Source organism: Diaporthe amygdali, assembly GCF_026229845.1.
Source record: "Diaporthe amygdali strain CAA958 chromosome Unknown NODE_43_length_333103_cov_65_012416, whole genome shotgun sequence".
Taxonomy (NCBI): domain Eukaryota; kingdom Fungi; phylum Ascomycota; class Sordariomycetes; order Diaporthales; family Diaporthaceae; genus Diaporthe; species Diaporthe amygdali.
Genome location: NW_026517063.1, coordinates 132,887 through 150,510, shown reverse-complemented (window position 1 = coordinate 150,510; position 17,624 = coordinate 132,887). Strand labels below are relative to the sequence as shown.

The window sequence follows — 17,624 nt, the reverse complement described above, 5'->3', positions numbered from 1 at the left end:
TCAGGACCAACTGGGTTCCTTAGATTTTCCAGACTAATGCGGGATTGGACTGTCAAAAATCAGATTGCTTAGCATTCGGATGTTGGTTCATTCAGCTCGGCGGCCGCTTCAAGCCCGCTGTCGGACCAAGCCAACGCCACGCCACAAAACTTGTCAGCTTATTTTCTTTTTGGTTCCACATGGGACAGTGGCTCAGTTTCTTCAACGCAATGGAATCAATGCTCACCTGATTTCCGTTCGACCTATGTGCGACTGCATGTAGATACAGCTCAATTGACGAGTTTCATGTGTCTGATTGTCGACGTACTTTATCTGTATCTAAGAACACCCCTTCTTTATGCTACAAGCTGAGGAGGTGACTCATATCTGCGCAACACAGCTGGGGCGCCGCGAGAGCTTTAGCAAGGAATGGCCCGGATCTCCTATCATACTTGCAATCAAGGAGAACACAATATTCCAAGATTCCCACAAGAAAGAGCAGGCCAAAGCCGTATTGAAGTCTGAGACTGTTTTCTGTAGAAGCGCAAGTTCTTCCCTCAGAATCAAATAGTGCACTTTTATCACGTGATGACTATCTAACGCTGAAGTGTGTGATACCTGTAGATCCGGAGTTGATCTCGGAAGGCTTCGACATAATTCAGCACCGGCAGATGGCGAATACAGGGAGGCTGCACTCTGACCAAGTAGTAGAAGATAGGGAATAGGATGTCTGATCCGACGTACTAAAGCTCAGCGCACGGAAACATTGTACGGCTGACATGCTTAGAATGGCACGTCTGTTTCACCCTACGAACTGTCGTTGGCTTGGGTTTAAGCAGGAAGGCAAAATACAGAAATAGTTATGGAAAAGTCAAGTATGTCCCCAATGTTATTTGATGATTTGCTTGAAGTAGAACGGCATCACCTCTTCAAACCAGCTGGATAAGCGCACAGGCGAGGCATTTCAAGCGAATTTGCAACTTTAGTCTGACATGTAGATGGCGGAAATCAGTGTGTATGCCGACCTGATGATAGCTTGTATTCATGGAGGACAGCACATACCCATACCGAGAAATGACCCCAACAACAGTTCTCTATAGACTTTCCTAATATAAACATACCTGTTTTCAATCTTTTTGTCAAAGGAAATAGATGTAGCAGACCGTCTTTGAACTTACGCAACATCTGATTAAGCGAGCATGGTTGGTCGATGCGCGTACTTTGACCCAGGTCGATCGTGTACCATCAATCGATTTCTCGTTTTTCACATGTATTTGTACTTGCACGTGAAAACCGAAAGTGATGAAAATTTGCACGGGCCCGTTGCTCAATGTCACGAAGCCAAGCCTTATTCCTCGGATGCTGTGCCTGACCTTCTGTATCCCTGTGTTTGGGCAAGTGGCTCCAATCATGGGTCCCTTGCCGAAAGGCAGAGCCTCTTGAGTAGTGACGTGGCCTTGCTTGTGATTGCGAAGTTGGATCTGTTTCGACGATGCGGAATCTGGCACGTCCATGACTGCCGAGATTTCGCGGGATACGTTCATGAATCCGAGCCGAGTAACGACCACTCATGTCTTTTCCGGATCGGTCAGGAAAACACTGGCAACTTCTTCCTGACTCTGATTCACTGAATGTTCGAATACTCAAGACTCTGGGACAATATCTCCCGCTCATCATGACAAAGATAGTTTAGTTCGCAATAACGAAAGGCATGTTTTACCATGGGACCGCATCCATATTTTCTGCCACGCTTTCCATGCGGAAGTCCACTTCGTGCAAAAACGTTTTGCCGCTGAAAAGAGAGGGCGACGTCGACGCCAGATAATGAGTAGGTTGTTTAAGAGAGCTCAGGAAACAGATACAGGAAGCAGATGCATTCAGCTCCTTCAAAAACAACTAATGGCTTCCTTTCCCGTGTCTGATCTCGTGTATTTAACAAGTTGAGGTGTATGAACTCATGACCATCTCATGGGCTGAGACTATTTTCATCGACCCTCGAATATCTCCCGATACCGCCTACTTGATAACTTTAGAAGCTTGGTATCTTAGAGATCGCAGTTTGACGGTAAAAACATGGCTGATCCCAGGAAGGTGCAAAATAATATTGCGAAATTCCTGTGTAAATAAAATTATAAAGCATGCTCAAAGCACTCCCAAAGAAAACGCCCGCGTATCACTTGAGGTTACATTGTAATTGTTACGTTATTCGTCCGAAGACACTTGTACGGATAAGATCGTATCTTCTTTTGTATTCAGGATGCATTGCACTGCCGTTTTCAGCATCTGTACGACCGCTTCCTTTGCCCCGTGCACTGCTTTCTCTGTGGCAATATGAGCAGCTCTGAGTTTTGATCATTGCGATGTACCACACACGGCCCGAATGTATGAATCTAGATCATCAGACTGGCGAAGGCTAAAGCTCAAGCAGCAGTTCATGGGTACGTAATGACCACGAGACGTCGACGATGCTTTTCTGCTACGAAGCGCCTTATTCTCTAGGCACGGTGAATGATAGGCAATGAGATAATCAGTCACCTTGATACTTAATTGATCGCAAGTGGATGCGGCGAGGAATTGCATTCGCAATTGTCGGCAGCGTTGCTCGCCATGTAATCGTCATCCAAAGGTCACTCAGGCACGCCTCGGTATGTACCTCGGTTTATGTTTGACGATTAGCAGTAGCTAGATGGATGGCCCCGGGATGTGGACAGTTGTCCATCATCGTGTGCTTCACAAATCTCCAAATCGAGAGGTACAGGGGATACCCGTGTTAGTAGCTCAACTAGCTACCACTAGGAGTCTCGGGCGCCGCGACTGTCACAAGAAAAGCTGGGAAAGCCTCGGCATGAAGGTTCTGGAGTTGCCAAGGCCTGTCTTCTCTCCCAAACAAATGCGTGTCTTGGAGCAGATGGCTAGAGATCATCCCAACTTGAGTTCGCTCGAACCATTGCCACCCAATCGCATGGGTGCTCGACAAATCGCTTCACATTTCCTGTCAGGACACACCCCGACCCATACAAGCCCGGAATGCAACCGAGGATCGTCGCATGTCTTCCCCAACTCCTTCCATGTGGCCCGAGTTGGGCAAGTGAAACGAATGGGGGTTGTTCATGTGAGGCTTTTGCATCTAGGTAGTTTTACTCCGTTTTGACGTCAATGAGATAAGGAAGCGCAGTCGCTTCAACCGACAAATGCTACACAATTTAGATGCTTCGTTGTCCCACCCTACTTTTTGAGGTATTGCCCAACTGTCTTCCCCGCCAAGGAATTAGTTATCAGTGATGGAGGACTACGATTTTGTCATAATAGGTGCCGGTGCATCGGGTATAAACGCAGCGCACAAGGTCCAAACGGAATTCCCAAACGCCAAATTTACCGTGCTCGAAGCGCGAGGCACAGTCGGCGGCACCTGGGACTTCTTCAAATACCCCGGTCTTCGCTCAGATTCCTATCTCACAGGTTTCGGCTTTAGGTGGCGACCATGGAGCGAGGAGAAGGAGATCGCGGACGGTGCTACTATACAGAATTACCTCCAAGAGTCTGTTGAGGCCGCAGGCATCGACAAGCACATCCAGTTCAAGCACAAGGTCGTAGGCGCTCACTGGTCGTCTGCCGAGAACAAATGGACCCTGGAAGCAGAAATCAATGACGGAGAAGAGAAAAAGAGAATCAGGTCCCAATTCGTCCTCGCATGTAGCGGCTATTATGACTACGAGAAACCGTTGCAGGCCGAGATCCCTGGGATATCGAACTTCAAAGGAACCGTTGTGCACCCGCAGTTCTGGCCCGAAGACCTGGACTACTCCGGAAAACGAGTGGTCATCATTGGCTCAGGTGCGACCACCGTGACTATCCTGCCTGTTCTCGCGAAGACAGCAGCAAAAGTCACAATGCTTCAGCGAAGCCCAAGCTACGTTATGCCGTTGCCAGCGGCCCCTCGTCATATTTTTGCATTACGGAAATTATTGCCCAAGAGAGTGGCGGACACAATGAATTTCTGGAAGGACGTTCTTTTTCAGACCATTGTCAAAACCTTTTGCTTCACCTTCCCCCAGTTCGCAAGGAGGATGCTCATCAGAGCGATGGCCAGAGAGCTCAAAGGCTCAGGCATACCCGTGGACCCGCACTTCACGCCAAGATATACCCCATGGACTCAGCGACTGTGTGTCTGCCCGGACGGCGACTTCTACGACGCATTGCGAGGCGGTAACTGCGAGGTAGTGACGGATCATATTGACATGGTTACTGAGTCCGGTATCAAGACCAAATCAGGGAAGACCATCGACGCCGATGTGATTGTCACGGCGACGGGCCTCCGCCTCCTTATCCTCGGCGGCGTGGATTGCACCCTTGATGGGCAGCGCTTCAACATCGCGGAAAGGTTCGCCTGGCGCAACTTCATGCTGGAGGGTGTGCCCAATTTGGCCATGGTGATTGGGTACACGGACATGAGCTGGACACTGGGCAGCGACGCGTGCCTCCGGCTATTGATGCGAGTCATCCACCACACGAAGAAGATTGGCGCGGTAGCCTTCAAGCCCGTTGTCCAGAATAGGGAACAGATGAAAGCCGAACCCATCATCAGCATGAAGTCTACTTATTTCATGGTTGCACGGGACAAGTTGCCGAGGAAGGCTGCGGTCGACCCCTGGAACGAGCGCAAGGGATATATATCCGAATCGTGGTTCGCAAAGTTTGGCTCAATCAGCTCCATCACCAAAGGGTTGGAGTTTATTTTGGATTCCGATAGTGGGGGGTATACAAATGGAAGTGCTAATAGAGCGGCCAACGGTGAGGTGAAAGGAAAGAATACGAAAGGCTACATGAAGGGGTTTACAAATGGCCATGCTAACGGACGTGCGAAGGCGGATTGATTGCTGATAAAGATAATAATTTGCTCATCATATCGTGTCCAATTCGTTCTCTTGTTTACAAGGTACAATTTCTAGATTTCTGGGTGCTTTGGGCCTTGATGGACTTTTATTTTCCATCGTCATATTATTCGAGGATACCCTTCTCTCATTCACACTGTCTTGAACTGTCGATTCAGGTCCAGTTTTGGAAAATCTGAGTATTAAGTAGACTCTACTCCTCTACTTCTCTCGCACAAACTGCTGGTGAGCACAACGTTCGTTGTGTTTTTGAGTGTACAAGATAGAATCTGTAGCAATTGAGATGCACGATGTCTCTTGATGTTGGCCTTGCTTTCCGTGCCTTCATTTTGTCAACTAGGATTAGATCATTGAGCCAAATGCATGCAGCTGGATTAGAAGAAGCGGCAGACGTTTGCGGTATCGGCAAAATCGCCGAAACGGATGGATCCTGTCCGCAAAAATTGGAATTGATTCGGTGTCTCCCTTTGTTCAGCATTGTGCCGACGTAATTGCCCCGCCGGTGACCCAGAATCACCGAATTGCATTTCAATCATATAACCATGATGGTCTGCTTCAGAACACACCTCAGCACCAGACCAGTAAAGGAGCATATTTCTTTTGCGCTCGAATATATAATAATGGCCGGGATGAATAATTTTCTGCATTTAATGCTCCAATTGCCTAAGGACCAGCGAGAATACGGCGACAAGTTCCAATATTACAGAGAAGGTCTAGACTGGGACCGGGATGCTAGAAAACAAGCATTCGGTAACCGAGATTTACCACAGCCAGTGATTATTGACGCGTACGATCCAGTACTTGCCATTAGATTGAGCAACCGCAGACGGGCCGCTCTTAATGCCGGCCGCTTCAACAGGATTTCCAATCCAAGACCCAACATCAGGTCGCAGGTCGCAAGACGGAATCCAGCTGATATAGTCCGAGCTCTGGGTGATTTCCAACAGCTTCAAGCGAACTGGGGAAATAGTTTGAAGTGTCAGTGATTGCTCTTGACAAACATGTTCCTCAATTTGTGATCTCGTGATATTAAAAATTCTCCCAATTAGTTATAAAATGCCTCGGTGTTGGTGGTACGTCCAGTGTGCTCACTTGATTCACTCACAATCAAAATTTACATGCCTCCCTCTGCGTGTTTCGAGACAAGCTAACCAATGTCACCACTGGCTTATTGAGCTCCAACCGTTGTCAACGACTGACTGATATGTCAATGCAGGAATGGGAATCGCGAGTCTCTGGGAGTGGAGAAACACGACAACACAACAAATCGCCAGATCAGTTCTTAAGACCGCGATACCTAACAACAATTCTGGTCTCGAAGCGATTGCCAATGAAAAACCTAAAATTCGAGTCTGTGGACGCCCTTTAAAACCAATTCCATCCTCCCAAGGCCCTTTGCCAGACTCTGCTTCTGACCACGGCGCCTCGTTTTCTTAGCCATGTAACCTCTAGCTGACTATTTCTGGGATCACGTAGCTATTAGCTCGGGCGACGCATATTATACAGCGCTTCCTTATTCGAAGCTTCATTGGTGAGGGGGCACCTGGGGCACGGGCCGGTGTAATGGATAGAAATAGGCGTACAATTTGGATCGAATGGGCAAGAAGAGGAGACCTGCATGCGCTACTTTCCAAAGCTGGTCGTCGGGTTTTCAGAGGAAATCAGATCAGTTTGAGGAATTTAAACACACAGTATGCAGTGAGTAGAGCTCAAGATGCTCTCCCCGGAGCGATCATTTGGCAAATATTCGATTGCTGTGAGTCTTGTCGGTTATTTGTCAGCTGAGTCGGGACCTGATTCGTTTATATATAACAAGCTACTAACTTGTCATTTAGTGATCACAGCATGCGTGGCCATGGCCTACCCGCCAAGACAACAACGGCCACCGAATGAAAATGACATTTTTGACGAGACCGGCGCAGCGCTACCCGAGGTAATTCCCAATCCAGGCCCACATGTGCACCACCATGATATTGTTCATTTCGATATCGACCCTCGGAATGTGTTTGTGTACGACACCGACGCCAACCACCGGACTATGCCGGTATTCAAAGTAAGATCTTGATCACAAATTTGTCGCCCAATTTCGTGGCTAATCCCACAGCAAGATAGCAGACTTTGGAATTGCACAGACCCCCAATGAAACTCGTAGCTCCGATGGTGGTCCTCCGTATACCTTGGAACAGATGATGGAAATATGGGATAATCGGCAGATAGGCAAACCTGGGTATTATTTGCCGGTAAGCCACAGTTGGTTGAAGAGTCATGCCAATGGCATTTTATCGTCTTTGAAATTTTAATTGACAAGTTTTCGATGGGTATCAGGAACAATTCACTTCGGACTGGGATAAGTTAAGGGAACATCAAGATCCGTTTTCCCAAGACTTGGGAACCGACCCACCGGGCCCAATAAGCAGAATTGGTGATCTTAATACTGTTGCTGCAAACTACGGAGAGTGGTCAAATGTGTGGCAAATTGGAATGGTAGGCCATACATTGGATCATTACGAGCCTAACTGATTTGGTATTCAGGTGATGTGGTGCTGCATGACACTCATGCACCCTATCCAGCCCCCGAGAGCTACGCAGGACGCCGCCAACCAGAATCATTGGACTTACGGGCAAAAAATAATGGATCAGAATTATGTGCAGCTCTACGGACACGATCTTTGTGCTCTTGTATCTGCATGTCTGATGCACAAGCCCATCGACAGGCCATCGCTTCAACAGCTGCGACATACTCTTGACAACGTCTTGGGACCGCCCGTGCTGACAGCACAAGATCAAGCCTGGCTCAGGAGATGGCTCCACTATCCTTCACGCCCGAACGCAAGGCCTTGTAAGCAGCTTCCACATACAAATTTAAACCTCTCAAGAGAAAACATTTGTCATCCATGGTCTGTTTTAGTATATGCCTCAACGTCCTTTTTTTTTTTTTTTTGTTCAGACTGTGATTCTTCCTCCCCATCTCCGTGAAGCTTCTTCTTTAGTGTTTTAGTAGCTAACTCCAGATGCTGTAGTGGCTAATGCATTCACCTAACGTTATGCGATACCTTTCCTCGTGGATGTATATTGTATACCAACTCCTTACCTTTTCTTGCGGAAGATATATATCTAGGTGTTATGCACAAGAGGCTGTGTTCCAAGCACACAAGGGGACAAGAACTTTCATGCGGCACGACATTGTTGATGTCCAGAACATCAAAACGCAGTTAAGTTACCGCTCATTAATATACAATGCTCTTCCGGCTTGTGGACATCTATATTTGTATTGAATAAATGAAAGCTCCTGACTATATTCTGTTGATGTTGGTCATTGCCCTTTTTTCAAACATTACAGACTAAAATGTAGAGGGCATAAACTTTCTTCTTGTTACAACGGCTTTGGATGTCTCAGCGAGTGCAACATTAGATACAGGCAAAGCTGAGCAGCTGGACTTACTTCGGACATATCATCATGGCAAAAGTTTGAACGAAGAGCCACTTAGGTATGTTTTCCGGTTCGAACATGATCGACACTTCTTAGTTCTGGCTGAAGTCTAATGTTTGAATAAGTCGTGCTTTCGTTGACTATCTAGGGCGTAACAATGCTGAATGTGATGTTACGATGCATTCCGGCCCAGCAAAGAGTATTTCCTCTTAGCTACTGGACTGCGTACTTTCGTAGTCAAGAAACAATTTATGGTTGTTTGCCTGCAGCTAAATCATGAAGGTCTCCCTCGTCACCGACCTGGAAACCCTGATTGTTTCTTGCCTCACTTTTAGCCTTCGTGCCGGATTGCCCCTGTAGTACTCCCCTCGGATCTGTAGCCTCCTTGTTTGCGCCTATGTCACGGTCTGTAGGCTCTTGTCGCAACTGTGCTTCATCGATCAAGTTCCTGTCGCTAGTTAGAACAAGGAATCCGACACCAGATTTGGCCGAACATACTGCGCTTGGCCGTGCTGGTGCGAGTCAAGCGATGTCTGTTCTACTCCCCGGTCACCCGGTGCACCGCCGCTTGGGTTCTCTGATGGCGCTGTTCCGGACATATTCGTGATACAATTTTGTGATCCTGAGTTGAAGTTTAAATAAGATGGTATGGGATTATTCTGATGGAAGAATGACTTGTGACCCAACAAATAGCTCTACCGCCGGTTGCTCGATGTTGCCTGCGTTGGATGCGTTCATGTATGCGTCATAGGTGATCTGCATCACCCACCATTTGCTCATTGCTCGACACCTCCGCTTCTGTCAATGCTCCAGTAGTCCTGAAATTAGGTCTTGTCGTTTGATTCTTGTAAGCCCTTGACTTTCCCTACCCTGAATCGAGAATACTCGCCACCAGTCATAATAGGATACTTCATAGGGTTATCTTTGCTAATACAAGTAGGGACCGGCTCTAGTAGTTTGTTCTTATCAAATCCGAAGAAGAAAGGTGCTGAATACCTCTCCTTTCCGCTTTTGTTGATAACACGGTGAACGGTAGAGACAAAGAAGTCGTTGGTCTGTCTCATGAAGCAGTCTGCAATATTCACCACGAAAGCTCCTGGGATCGGGTCAGCCCTCACCCAGTTGCCAGATTTGCTGAGCACTTCGAGACCCCCGGCTGAGTCCTGAGTCACGATGGTGAAACACTCGACATCTGTATGAGCACCGATGCCGTTCTGATCGTCGATGCAATTCTCCTGCTCTGGGTAGTGCAGAATGCGCATACCAGCCTCAGGCCGTTTGATGTACTCGTCAAAATAGTCCTCGGGTAGATAGAGAGCGAGGGCAAATATTCGCGTCAATTGGCGCGATAACCGGAGAAGCTGTAACTGATAGGCATACAAGCCTTCGCGGAAACCTGGTAAGTTTGAAGGCCAGAGACTCGGTGAAGGCGCATGATCGCTAACGGCTTCGGGGTCCTGCCGGGGATCATACGGCCAGTTGAAGGCCTCGTTGAGATCTTGCTCGTCAGGGAACCATTGTCAGCTTCTGCTCTACAAGATGAGCTACCGATCTGAGTGGCTTACCGTGATGCTTCCAACCGTTCCTATTGTACGCCGCCATTGGGTGAAAACCTGCATACTCAGTGGGCAATTGCCCTGTCCATACCTCCATCTTCTTCTCCTCGGGTAAGGCGAAGAATCGCTTCGCCTGTGCGAAGCAATCTTGAGCGTACTTCTCCTGTATTTCCTGTTCATGATCAGCCATATCTCGTTCCCAAAACTACTTTCGAAATAAATGAATCTTACATGATTGATGAGGTAGAAGAAACCAATAGTTCGCGAAGCCTCTCGAACCTCTTCAGCGACAGCCTGGCGATCTTCTAAGCATTCAGACCAGATCTTGCTAGCATCGGTGATGGGTATGCTCTCCAGATTGGTGGAGATGTTGGATTTGAAGGTGAGGATTTGTCCATTATGCAACGTGACAGTCCTCGGCGCTATCGCAGACTCAGAGGCTGTGGCAGTTCGGGACATAGTGTTCAGCAACTTTGAGAATAAAGAAATTTCCAAGTATTGTTTTCTTGAACTCTATCTAGTAGTTGTAAGCTTTTGAAATTGGATTCTGTGCAGCTGCAGGATAGTGAGGATGTCGCCTCATCGCCCCGCACCTGCTTCGAAATCGCAGCATTTGAGTGGGAGTTTGGCTTATCACACCATGCATGATAGCCTGCGATGATCGGAAACGACTCTCGGCAAAAATGTAAGTACCGTAGAGGTTTGCACTCGGAAGTGAGCTCACCCAGGCTCCTCTTACTCGGTCACACATGTAGACTAATGGCCTGTAGTAATTGCGGTCGATTGTACATAATTAATTCATTATTTATATGATGACAACCGATGTATCGACTCTCATATCTACATAGGGAGTTGGTGAGATTTGTTGAAGGCATACCTGGAGTACATATTCACTGGATAGCGACGCTTGAAAATGCACGTGGGGGATTAGACAACAGGAACCACGAATTTGAGAAGATCTGACTTTGCTGTTCCAGGAATGTCCGCCGCACGTTCTGCATTATCTCCAGGGCTTGGATGATGAACTTCTCCGCTTTGTCCCTTTCGAGCTCACTACGTTGATTCGAAGCAAACCGGTACTCAAGGTGATCCAAGTGCGGATGTTGCAACAACACACATGCTGCCCCTGTATCACCACCTCGTGTGCTCTCACAGAATTGAAAATGCTGGTTGATGAAATCCGGAGAATTACGTACATTTCCTCCGCTGTTTTGACTTCCTTCATTCGTTTGTTGTGATGGGACATGATGGCTGGCCAGCGCATTTCTCCAACAGATCGAGGTCAAGACATCAAGAGGCACAAGGAGCTTGCAGAATTGATATCTTTCCGCTTTCTTCAGTAGCGAAATCTGGCCGTAATTCAAGTCTCAGAGGAGTAATTTAGCTCACTCATAGAACACGAACACGACTTAAACTTTTGGCTTTACAGATGCCTTGGGCTTTATTATTTCGAGTCCACGGCTATGCAACCATTTTTCATGATCGTGAGCAGCCTCAATAGCTCCAGGTTTCATAATGAGAACAACTGTGCGGGTAAGATGCACAGGTGGTAAGACATCCTGAAGTGTTCGTCGGGAAGGAAGAGTTGCACTCTCGCATTCAGACCATGACGGGAAATGATGATCAATGGTCGGCCTCAGCCAGGGTGGTGTCCAACAGAAATGTCTTCAGATACTCGCGGCGCACAATAGATGAGCACCGCCGCATTGTCTTTTTCTCAGCCCTCAGCACTATTTTCTCTTTGTCTTTATGCATTTATGACAAGCCGCTGACTTTGTCGCAAACTAAGTACAATGTTTATAAGGGCCATCTACCGTGGAAGAGGCATTGTTGGCAACAAAGACTCTGTTCGCCCGACTTAACCATTGTTCAAAGGCATCTCAGAAGCAATCCCAGAGCTATAAATAGACTGTCACTCCTGGTTTTACTCAATTCGAACTCCTCTTTCAGTATCCAAACTCTCTGGTTGCTTCATCACACATTGATAACAATACCAGAAGTAGAAGAGAAACGCCTCATCAACTCAATCAACATGTCTGCTCAGAAATACTACGAAGTGTTGGGTGTTGAAGCTGACGCAAGCTTTGCAGAAATTAGAAAGGCGTTCTTTAAGGAATCTCTGGCTAAACATCCGGATAAACGAGACAAATCCGAAGCTGAGAAAGCCCATAGGGAGTACGTTCTTATATCTGCCGCATACAACGTGCTCAAAGACTCCCAGTCGAGAAGCAAGTACGATGAAAGCTTGCAGCTAGCTAAGAAAACGAAAGATAACCATCCGAACAGTGAAACTAGCTGGGGTTTCAACGAGAAGAAAGATAGAGGTGCTCGTGGGCCCCAGCCATCCCAGTTTCCTGGCAATCCTCGTTTCTATGCTGACCAGGACGAGCTAAACGCTCGTAGGCGTCAGCGAGCGCGACGTGCGAACAGGGAACAGCAGAAGAAGTGGAGAAATCAGACAGATCCGGATGCTCCAGAGAACGCGCGTGAAGAACATATGCCATACGAAGCTCCACGTCCTGAGGCGGATGAACAAAGCTCACCAGAAGAGGAGGCATGGCTCAAATTTCAAAATGCCAAGAACAACGTCCATGGTCTTTCTTTCGCCCTCAAGGATGTTCTATACACACTTTTGGAAATCATCCGCTCTCTCAGGAAGGTCGACGCAGTCAAGCGGCATGCATGCCAGGCCAGGGAGCAGCTACGTTTCATCGAGGCTTCATTCCACAATCTCGAAACGGATATTGCTTCCGTGGATTCGCCAGAATTTTTGACAGATCCTACAATAGCCCGCATCAACCGAATGATGGATTTGGAAGAGCATGTTCGAGGATTTGTAGGACTACAACATGGCCTTTCCGAGGAATACGCCGCAGCGACAAGCAAACTCTTGATGAAAGCCATGAACAAGTGGGTCCATCTTTGTAAGTAGGTCCCTTCATGGTGAGTGTACATACTACTTATCGGAATGGTTACTTGAAGGTTGGCGTTCTAGTCCCAGATAGAAATTGACAAATTCTGAATCATCATTTTCGTGATTTCGGCGTTTTCATGCCCTCGTTGCCAATATTATAAGTTCATAAGCTCAATGGAATTAACCAATTGACGACAAAATGTGACATTTCTTTACTACAACAAGACAAGAGGAATTCTACTCATGTTCGTGATTTTCAAGTAGTCTTCGATGCTGTTAGACTAGATATCAACAAGGATTTGCAAGATAGATAGTTGTCTGAGTAGGATACACTAACATGTTCCGTGGACCACCCTGCCCAGGGCTATAGCATGTTAACCATGCCGTCTTCGTCTCGACTATCGCTTCCATGACCTGGCTAAATTGAGGTCAGTTATCAACTAAACACGCCTAGTTATTTCTATTCCTCGAATTTCAATGCATAGAATAACGGGAGGAAGGGTGTGTGCCCGCGCAACCTATGTGTATTTGCTGCGTTGGGCGCGTCTCACACGGCCCCCACGTGAGCTGAGCCCCCGTGTGAGCACCTATGTGGCACAGGTTTGTTGATATTTAAAGAACAAGGCATTTTTAGGAATTGGCTGTCCAGAGTTTCAACTCGAAAGAGCTCAATCATCTTCTTCATCAATTTTCCCAAAAGGATGGCTGCCACATCTCAGGCCGCAGCAACAGTCTACAAGCCGCCCGAGTCTAGGGAAGGGACTGTCACTTCTTGGATCCCGCTCATCACGCCCTACTCAATCCTTCCAGAGTGCACATCTGCTCTCATGCGGTGGGATCCTTCCGAAGCCATCATTGCATATGACCCTGGGTTCGGCATCAGCGTGGATCGGAGGTCTCAATGTGGGCCCAAAGCGGTCACAGCGTGGTGGGATCAGGATAGATTAGGTCCCAACATCGAGACCATCACGAGTATCGGACCTCTTCTCACCTGCCCTGAACCATTTGTACAGATGACTACGTCTGTGTTGGACGCTTCCAGTACGCTTGTGGGTTGCTGCCCGTCGTGAGTCGCCGTTCTCGCCATCATCCCTACTAAGTAAAGCAGATTCCGTGAGAAACTTGGAGAACTGATGGCTTCCCTTTTAGGGACTACACATTCCGTACATGGAAGCCCCCCGGTTCCATCGGCCAGTGCTTCAGCATGGTCAGCCCAGGTGCCGTTTTCACCTTCTACGAGGGGTTCAGCGGTTGGAAGAAGACCAACCTGTCGTTCAGTGAGACCTCATCGATTGTCGCAGTTCATGTGAACGGCTGGACTTTTGCCGAGGAGACAGGTACGCCAGACTCCCCCGGGCAGGCAGAATCAACATGCGCTCCAGGCAACGGAGCGCTCGGCAACGGGGACATCATCGGCATCGGCGTTGGGGCAGCGATGGGGTGCATCGGTGTTATGACACTAGCCGCCGGGCTGATCATGATGCGCAGATCGAGGCGAGCGAGACGGACACCAGTCACAACATTGACAACAATCGAAGCACCAAAAGGCACGAGCGTATGGCGCGAAGGCAGATACGGGAGAAGATCTGGCCTGGATGCTGGAAGCTTACATCAACGGCATGAGCTGGATCAGGGGCCGCCAGGCGAGCTACACGGTGATGGTCCATATACAAACGGCGTTCCGACAGAGCTGGAGTCTCGGAATTAGTCATTTAATTGAGACCTGTCTCAATTGTTCTTTTTGATTATAAATTGTTTTCTTTCAAGTAAAAAAGAGTCAGGGTTTTGCTAATGGAGCGTATAATAGAGCATGATCCTGATTTGACCTGGACATGCCTAGTCACTTATTAGAACTTGGTTATATTATGGATTCTCATAGATTACTCGTATTGCGATTTTATGCATGAGTTACATTGACATACTTATGATCACTGGAGCTTCTCAACGCTGTAGAAAGAGCTTGAGCCCCTCGTGCAGGTTTGTGGAATGAGGGCCTGTGTGAGTAGAGAACGTTGACTTTAAGCAATATTCGAGAGAAAGCCCAAGAGGGAGAGAAAATTCTAAATGACGTGATAGCGGACCCAAAATACATGAAGCTCTTTTCATCATTTGCAGTTATGAACAGAGACGGCCATGCTTTCGTTGAAGAATTCTTTTCCACGTCGTGAAAGTTTCTTTTCACACAGGCTTGCTCCAAGACACCAGCTCCATTTTTTGCCATCCCAAACAAATCAATTCAATAAATATCGACCTTGCCCTGATCATAAATGCCGACCAAAGCCAGATTTCTCATGTCTTCAACATGAGGTCTTTCAGGGCAAATCAAGAGGTGTGCACTCCTTCGAAACTGCTCAACCTATCGGCCAGCACTAGCATGACCTCGGCGGAGATGAAGTTTCTTATTTCATATTACCTATCGGTATACCACCGCTCTCAAAATAGGTCCAGCAACGCGTGCACCCAGAAGTTTGGCCCTCAGCCCATCGACACGAAGTGGGGTTGATGTCTTCATATGCTAGACCTCTTCCTTGCTTTCCTGTTCAAAAATACCAGTCCTATTTCTATTCTCGCCTTCATCAGCAGTCTCATCCCTACACCTTTGCTCTTCGACTCGTCGCGCCATCTCCTCTTTCCTCTCCCTCAGTACGATGCAGAACCTCGAGCCAGCACGTATCCTCTCTCCTTTCCATATGAAGACGAAAGGAATGACGCAGACGAGGCAGCTGAGCCCTCCAAGCAGGGAGCATGCGCCTGGGATGCCGAGACGCCGAAACATCGGCGTGCATGCGAATGGCAAGACGGTGCCGAGGACGGACCTTGTACAGGAGGCAGCAGCGTTTGCGGAAGCGGCGAAGATCTCGTATGCGTCGGTCAGGTAGTTCAGCTATGTAAAGCACCTCAGGTTAGCTAAAGGAGGTGTTGGAGTTTGCTGGACAGAAACAGAACACACCAGAGCCATGAAGATAAGCTGAAAGCCCATGCCAAAGGGTATACCTGCCAACATGGGCACCCAGAATGGGACTCCTTCCCTGCTCGACCAGCCGAGCCAGAACAGGCTGATGACAAACAGCGGGCCGCCGAGGCACGCCAATGGGACTCGTCGATACTCTTCCTTCTTTGTCCAAGGCCTTCCCTGGTCTTGTGCTTTCTTGAGGTATGCATCCCAACCGAAGAACACAGGAAGCGCGCACAGCGCACCAGCGCCAATTGTGAGGAAGCAAAGCCCCTCAACACCAGGCGAGAGCCCGTACAAGTCCTGATAAATGATAGGATAGGCCTGGAAGGTCATGTAGAATATGCCGTAACAGAGCGCGAGGTACAAACATGTGGCGGAGACGATCAGCTCGAAGAAGAGCATGCGGACCGGTCTGGTCAGGACACGTACGGCGAGCTGGCGCAGGTCTGTACTCTCGAGCTCGTGCGGTGCGACGACGTTTGCCTTGGGGTCCTGCTTGCGGATTCGCTGGGCCCGCCTGAGGAGGAGTACGGGGCCGTAGGTCTCGGGAAGGAAAATCAGGGGGATCATCGACATGCCCGCATAAATGAGACCGATCCAGAAGCTCCAGCGCCATCCGATGCTGGGCGAGGAGAAGCCGGAAATGATAGGGGCAAAGAGCGGGCCAAAGACGGTTGTCTGAATGTGTTTACAGTCTGTCAGCAAAAGCCGATCGAGCCATGGTAATATTTATGGTGGTCGCTTTGTCGTAGAACGAGTCAGACTCACTGCCATGAAAACCGCCATTGCGCGTCCCCTCGTCCGGTGTTCGCCGTATATATCTGCCATGATGCCTGCTACTATCGCAATGGGCGCGCTGGCGAATGTACCCACGAAGAGCCTGAAGACGAGGAAGGCTGGCCAGTTTGGGGCCAGGGCACAAGCCAATGTCCACGTACAGAACATGACGAAGGTCCCGATGACAAGCCACCGCCGACCGTACTGTTCGGACAGTGGGGCCCATAATATTGGACCTGAAGAGTTCAAAATTATTAGGGACCGATCTCGTGAGGCTTTTTGGGTAGTATTTTATTTACCGAAGATGTACCCTGGTAATGAGAGATATTCGGTCAGCTATGGACTTAAGAATCGCAGAAACACATATCAAATTTTCTGGACGTACCAACAAGGAAGATAGCAATAGGCAGTACTTCCTGAATCTGAGAGGTGACCTTCCATTCCTTGGTGAAATATGGAATGGCGTTGCTGGGAAGCGCGCTGCCCATAGTCGAGTTGATAACAGTAGTCATAGTGGTGAATACGATAAAAGCCTTCTTCCTCTGGAAGGTGACCTGTTAGCTAATGGTTTTCGATGGCAGATGTCGATCTTTGGATTACCGTAGACCAGTTATATGGATTCTCTGGGTCCTTGGGCTTAAAAGCAACGATGCTCCGCTCGCCGCTGCCGGACGAGATCGACCCGTGACTGGGTTGGATAACATTATTGTCTGCTTCCTCCTCGAGGTATCGTGATCTCGCATCCTCCTCGTCGATCTCACTGATGAAGCGTTGCAAGCGGCTTTCAGTTCCTTTTGTGTGTTACTTTGACGTCTTCGGAAGACCAGACTGTTGAATTAAGTAGTCGAATACTTACGGCTGAGGCGAGGGCTGCCTTGGGACCCAACCTCTTCATTGCTGTCATTGCGAGGCATCGACACAGAATGATGCGCTGGGAAGGAGGGTTGGCATAGACGAAGAGGGAGTACTCTTGGAAATGCTGTGCAAGGGCTGATACGACAAAGCTGAACCCATTCCTACGTACAGGCCGTAGGGACAAAATACTACAATAGCAGATCAAGTCACTGGATCGTGAAAAGAGTCCCAGACAATAACGGTGTGAAGAGGAAGGTGGCTATGT

General features: G+C 48.3%; 7 protein-coding genes across 7 annotated transcripts; 4 read left to right on the top strand and 3 right to left on the bottom strand.

The window, feature by feature from the left end:
* Positions 1-3,260: 3,260 nt before the first annotated feature.
* Positions 3,261-4,853, top strand: J7T55_000047 (uncharacterized protein; the record flags this gene model as incomplete). The annotated part of the gene is made up of 1 exon (XM_053134258.1): positions 3,261-4,853. The coding sequence occupies one exon, from the start codon at positions 3,261-3,263 to the stop codon at positions 4,851-4,853; it is 1,593 nt and encodes a 530-aa protein (XP_052987948.1).
* Positions 4,854-6,726: 1,873 nt separating this feature from the next.
* Positions 6,727-7,911, top strand: J7T55_000046 (uncharacterized protein; the record flags this gene model as incomplete). Its single annotated transcript, XM_053134257.1, has 4 exons — positions 6,727-6,924; positions 6,980-7,111; positions 7,404-7,710; positions 7,892-7,911. 4 exons carry the CDS (start codon positions 6,727-6,729, stop codon positions 7,909-7,911), a joined length of 657 nt encoding a protein of 218 aa, XP_052987947.1.
* Positions 7,912-8,550: 639 nt separating this feature from the next.
* On the bottom strand, positions 8,551-8,900 carry J7T55_000045 (uncharacterized protein; the record flags this gene model as incomplete). Its single annotated transcript, XM_053134256.1, has 2 exons — positions 8,551-8,749; positions 8,800-8,900. The coding sequence occupies 2 exons, from the start codon at positions 8,898-8,900 to the stop codon at positions 8,551-8,553; spliced, it is 300 nt and encodes a 99-aa protein (XP_052987946.1).
* Positions 8,901-9,125: 225 nt separating this feature from the next.
* Positions 9,126-11,082, bottom strand: J7T55_000044 (uncharacterized protein; the record flags this gene model as incomplete). Its single annotated transcript, XM_053134255.1, has 6 exons — positions 9,126-9,799; positions 9,867-10,029; positions 10,089-10,297; positions 10,675-10,697; positions 10,791-10,910; positions 11,054-11,082. 6 exons carry the CDS (start codon positions 11,080-11,082, stop codon positions 9,126-9,128), a joined length of 1,218 nt encoding a protein of 405 aa, XP_052987945.1.
* Positions 11,083-11,889: 807 nt separating this feature from the next.
* Positions 11,890-12,789, top strand: J7T55_000043 (uncharacterized protein; the record flags this gene model as incomplete). Its single annotated transcript, XM_053134254.1, has 1 exon — positions 11,890-12,789. One exon carries the CDS (start codon positions 11,890-11,892, stop codon positions 12,787-12,789), a length of 900 nt encoding a protein of 299 aa, XP_052987944.1.
* A 683-nt stretch (positions 12,790-13,472) lies between these two features.
* J7T55_000042 (uncharacterized protein) lies at positions 13,473-14,479 on the top strand (the record flags this gene model as incomplete). The annotated part of the gene is made up of 2 exons (XM_053134253.1): positions 13,473-13,837; positions 13,921-14,479. The coding sequence occupies 2 exons, from the start codon at positions 13,473-13,475 to the stop codon at positions 14,477-14,479; spliced, it is 924 nt and encodes a 307-aa protein (XP_052987943.1).
* An 807-nt stretch (positions 14,480-15,286) lies between these two features.
* On the bottom strand, positions 15,287-17,418 carry J7T55_000041 (Polyamine transporter 3; the record flags this gene model as incomplete). The annotated part of the gene is made up of 7 exons (XM_053134251.1): positions 15,287-15,655; positions 15,722-16,405; positions 16,496-16,740; positions 16,804-16,815; positions 16,890-17,046; positions 17,105-17,295; positions 17,361-17,418. 7 exons carry the CDS (start codon positions 17,416-17,418, stop codon positions 15,287-15,289), a joined length of 1,716 nt encoding a protein of 571 aa, XP_052987942.1.
* Positions 17,419-17,624: the final 206 nt, after the last annotated feature.